This window comes from Mycteria americana, chromosome 1 (assembly GCF_035582795.1).
Source record: "Mycteria americana isolate JAX WOST 10 ecotype Jacksonville Zoo and Gardens chromosome 1, USCA_MyAme_1.0, whole genome shotgun sequence".
Classification (NCBI taxonomy): Eukaryota; Metazoa; Chordata; class Aves; order Ciconiiformes; family Ciconiidae; genus Mycteria; species Mycteria americana.
In genome coordinates, this window is record NC_134365.1 from 222,216,703 (window position 1) to 222,221,311 (window position 4,609).

The 4,609-nt window shown below is 70.5% G+C and overlaps 1 protein-coding gene across 1 annotated transcript; it reads left to right on the forward strand.

Annotated features, from left to right (window-relative positions):
- Window positions 1-2,021: 2,021 nt before the first annotated feature.
- LOC142409720 (uncharacterized) lies at window positions 2,022-3,848 on the forward strand. Its single transcript, XM_075501512.1, has 3 exons — window positions 2,022-2,124; window positions 2,265-2,749; window positions 2,897-3,848. Exons 1-3 carry the CDS (start codon window positions 2,022-2,024, stop codon window positions 3,170-3,172), a joined length of 864 nt encoding a protein of 287 aa, XP_075357627.1. The 3' UTR covers window positions 3,173-3,848.
- Window positions 3,849-4,609: the final 761 nt, after the last annotated feature.

Here is a 4,609-nt window from a genome sequence, read left to right on the forward strand (position 1 = left end):
ACATGGAGCCGACCCCCGGCAGTCCCCCAGCCATGGCCACGGTCAAGGGGGAGCTCGTCCTCGAGCTCATCCGCGTCCTCCGGGCCACCCAGGCGGTGCACGAGCAGCAATGTGAGCTGCTGCGGGCGGCGCTGGCCCAGTGGCGGGGGGCGGCGGGGGCCTGCAGTGGGACCCTCCCTGGGGAACTCTCCCTCCCCCCCACCAGGATGGAGGCGCAGGGGCAGCTGGGGACCAGAGTGTGTCCCCAGTGCCTTGGCGTGGAGCTGCCGGGGGCGGATGTGGCCATGGAGAAGGACAAGGACACGGGAGCAGACCAAAGCAGCTCCATGGAGATGGAGAGCAGCAGCCCCACTGCGACAGGCAGCAGCCGCCCTATGGAATCGGGCAGGAGCAGCCCTGACGACCTGGGCAGGAGAAGCCCAAAGCAAGTGAAGAGGAGCAGCCCCATGGAGCCAGAAAGCAGCAGCTCCATGGGGCCAGGCAGGAGCAGCCCCACTGCTCTGGGCAGGAGCACCCCGGCAGAGCCCAGCCCACGGCCACGGGTGCCCACGGGCAGGGCTGGTGGCCGGGCGTCCCCAGGGCCGTGCAGGGCAGGACGGTGCCTGTGTGAGGGCTGGGCCCGGCTCTGGCACTGCCTGAAGACCTGGTGGAGACGCCGCTGCCGGCCCCGCCACGTTCACTTCTGCAAGCCCCCGTGGTGGCAGCGCTGGTCCCACAAGTCCAACGGGGTCCCCTACCACTGAGCAGCTGGGGGTCGCGGGGCTGGGAACCCCCCTGGGGCACCCCTCCATCTGAAATGTTAAAAATTAAATGTTTTCTCTGTCTTTGGTGCTGGGCTTCAGCCACCCATCGCACGGCTGGGGGTGTAACCCACTCACTGCCCGATCCCCTGCGGGAAGGGCTGGCACAGGGTACCGCTGGCACCCAGAAAACTGGGGGGTGGCTGTATCTGGTCCCCCCGTGGGTGTGCTGGCGTCTGGGGACCTGGGTGGGCTGGAGACATGGGCCAGCAGGAACCTCGTGAAGGTCAAGAAGTGCCAAGTCCTGCCCCTGGGGAGGAACAAGCCCAGGCACCAGCACAGGCTGGGGCCAGCGGCTGGAAAGCAGCTTGGCAGAGGAGGTCCTGGTGGGCACCAAGCTGACCACGAGCCAAGGTGGCCAAGGGTGTCCGGGGCTGCATGAGGAGGAGCGTGGCCAGCAGGTGGAGGGAGGGGATCCTCAGCTGGGAGGGCTGGGGCTGTTCAGCCTGGGGAAGAGAGGGCTCAGGGGCATCTCATCCATGTACATCCATACCCGCATGGAGGGTGCAAGAGGATGGGGGTGGAGGTGGTGGGCACCATTCAGGCCCTTGCTGGGTTTCGTGGGTGGTTTTGGGGTGGCGTGAGACCCCCAAAGGGGTAATTCTCATTGCAACTGGGCAGCAGTGGTAACTTGGGACGGAGGAATGACCTGGCATGGCGGGCAAGGAGGCCCCACGGCAAGAAGGGGTTCAACTGCCTGGAAGCAGGGGTGCCAGGGACAGAAGGACTCCTTGCAAGGGAGTGACGTTTCCCGGGGTGCTGACATAAGGAGCAGCCTCAGCATTGCCTTGCAGCCACCCGGGCACGGGAGCGCTCAGGGGCCCGAGCTCAGGGGCCACCTCTGGGCAGCAGAGCTGGGCGGGGGCGCGCCCAGGGCCGGGCTGAGGAGCCTCTTGCCCGAACCCAACCTCCCCTTCTCGGGGCCTTCTCGTTTTCTGCCTTCACACCCTCGTGACATCCTCGTCGTCCTCACGAGCTGCCCGCCCCGTCTCCCACACACCACAGACTCTCGGGTTTCCCCACAGTCCCAGCCACAGCTCTCTCTTCAGCCAGGCCGGGCTCCGCCCCGCCGCCTCCTCCTTCGGCACGCGGCGACGGCCTGCTGCTGCGCCTCCAAGGCCTCCTTCCCCAACAACGCCCGCCCTTCCCGCACCGCTCTGCCCCTCGGGCCCGCTCCCGGGGCCGCCAGCGCCCGCCGCCCCCGCCCGCCGCTCGCCCAACATGGCGCCCAGCGGCCGGGGCGAGAGACGGCGGCCCCGCCCCGAGCGCCCGGGGCGGCCCTTGGGAGCGGGGGCGTGGCCGCGGCCGCCCCGGCCCCGCCCAGGTCTCCTCAGCCGCTGCCGCCCGCGCGCGCGGCTCCCGGCGGGTCTCTCCGCTCGCCGCAGGGCTCCGCGCTGAGGAAAGCCCCGAGCGCCGCCATCAGCCGCTGCGCTGCGCTGCGGCCCGGGCCGGCCCGGGGCTGAGGGCCCGGGCGGGGGAAGCGGGCGGGAGCGGCGCCGCGGGGCGGAGCGGGCCGGAGCGGCCCCGGCGCCTGGCCGGAACGGCCCGGCGGGGGGGCCGGAGCGGAGCCGGCCCGCGGAGCCCGGCGGCGGCACCCCCGCTGCCGCGGGCGGGAGCGCCCCGGCAGAGCCCGGCCCCCGGCGGCGAGTGCCCGCGGGCAGGGCGCGCGGCCGGGCGGCCCCGGGGCCGCGCAGGGCAGGACGGTGCCCGCGGGAGGGCTGCGCCCGGCTGTGGTGCGCGGGGGGCTGCGGCGTGGGGCCGGGCGCTGCTCCCGCCTCCCCCGGCTCCTGGGCGTCCCGCAGAGGTGCTGGGAGAAGTCGGAGCGTGGGCTGAGCGCTGAGCCGGGGCTGTGCCGGGGGCTGCCGGCCGCTCCGTCCGGCTCCTCCGTCGGCAGCTTCTCCCCGGGCAGATGGAGGAGTGGAGAAGGCCAGGCGGAGCCTGGAGATGTGGTGAGTGTGGGGGAGACCCCCAGGTCCTGCCCCAGACCCTCACCCCCTGCCCTGACCCTGCCCGCGGGCCGAGGACAGGGTGCTGCCCGTGGGTCCCGCTGGAGGGGCCGGGGTGCAGCGGGGTCTCTTCCCTCTCCTCCTCTGCAGGGCGAGCACGGAGGTGTCGAGCAGGGAGCGCCTGTCCCCGCGGGCCCCGCTGGCCTCCATGGGCTCCCTGGCCTCGTCTTCCGTGAGCTCCCTTTACTCCTTCCCGGAGCCCTGGCCCGGTGTGATGGCGGAGCTGGCCGCGCTACCTGTTCAGGACCCCCCCAGTCCCCCAAGGCTGAGAAGGGGCCGGTGGGGGACCCGGGACCGGCCCTTGGCTGCGACACCCCTCAAGAGGAGCCAGTGGCGACAGAGCAAGAGCGGGTCTATGGGGACTGAGGGAATAGGTGGCAGAGCTCTGTGGACATGGAGCCAACCCCCGGTGGTCCCCCAGCCGTGGCCATGGTCAAGGGGAACTTGTGCTCGAGCTCATCCGTGCTCTCCAGGCCACAGAGGCGGTGACTGAGCCGTGCTCTGTGCTCCTGTGGGCAGGGCTGGCCTGGCAGTGGGGGTGGCAGGTGGCCCTGTCGTGGGACCCCCACCCCTCAGCCCCCACCCACCAGAATGGAGGTGCAGGGACTGGTGTGGGCCAGAGCGTGGCCCCAGTGCCTTGGAGCGGAGCTGCTGGGGGTGGACGCGGACAGTGACAGGAGCAGCTCCCTGGGGCCGGGCAGGAGGATCCCCACTGCTCTGGGCAGGAGCACCCTGACAGAGCCCAGCCCATGGCTGCGGGTGTCCGCGGGCAGGTCAAATGGCCAACGGCCCCGGGGCTGTGCAGGGGAGAACGGTGCCTGCGGGAGGGCTGCCCCCGGCTCTGGTGCTGCCTGAAGACCTGGTGGAGACGCCGCTGCTGGCCCCCCGACATCCGTTGTGCAAGCCCTTGTGGTGGCAGCGCTGGTCCCACAAGACCAGCGGGTTCCCCTTCTACTGAGCAGCTGGGGGACGTGGGGCTGGGAACCCCCCTGGGGCGCTCCCCCATGTGAAATGTTAACAATTAAATGTTTTTTCTATCCCTGGTGTCGTGGTTCATCCACCCATCCCGCGGCTGGGGTGCGACCCACTCACTGCCCAATCCCTTACAGGGACGAGCTGGCACAGGGCACCACTGGCACCCAGAAAACTGGGGGGGGGGGGGGGGGGGGTGTCTGGTCCCCCAGTGGGTGTGCTGGCATCTGGGGACCTCTGTGGGCTGGAGAAATGGCCCAGCAGGAACCTCGTGAAGTTCAAGCAGTGCCAAGTCCTGCCCCTGGGGAGGAACAAGCCCAGGCACCAGCACAGAGCTGAGGGCTCAGGGGGATCTCATCCGTGGGATCTCATCCACACCTGCGGGGAGGGTGCCAAGGGGACGGAGCCAGGCTCTTCCCAGTGGTGCCCAGTGCCAGGACCAGAGCCCATGGGCACACGCTGGAACACAGGAGGGTCCCTCTGCACAGCAGGAAACACTTTTCACTGGGAGGGTGGCCCAGCCCTGGCCCAGGTTGCCCAGGTGGAGTCTCCATCCTTGGAGGTACTCAAAACCCCCTGGACACGGTCCTGGGCCACCAGCTCTGGAGCTTGGACCCGATGGAGCCCAGAGGTGCCTCCAGCCTCAGCAGTCTGGTCCTGTCTCTGCCCCAACACCGAGCGGGTGCCTCCCTCCCCGGGCAGAGGCAGCTCAGGGCCCCGGGGCGGGTCAGAGGCCCCTTCCCACCACCATGGGAGGGAAGGGGCCAGCGCTGTCAGCTGGCCAGCGCTGTCGGGATTCATGGGCGGTTTTGAGGTGACGTGAGACCCCCG

Coding starts and splice junctions, on each gene's coding strand:
- LOC142409720 (XM_075501512.1), top strand. CDS start 2,022: ATGGCGCCCAGCGGCCGGGGCGAGAGACGGCGGCCCCGCCCCGAGCGC. Junction 2,125..2,264: donor GCCGCCCCGGCCCCGCCCAG/GTCTCCTCAGCC, acceptor CCCGGGGCTGAG/GGCCCGGGCGGGGGAAGCGG. Junction 2,750..2,896: donor AGGCGGAGCCTGGAGATGTG/GTGAGTGTGGGG, acceptor CCTCCTCTGCAG/GGCGAGCACGGAGGTGTCGA.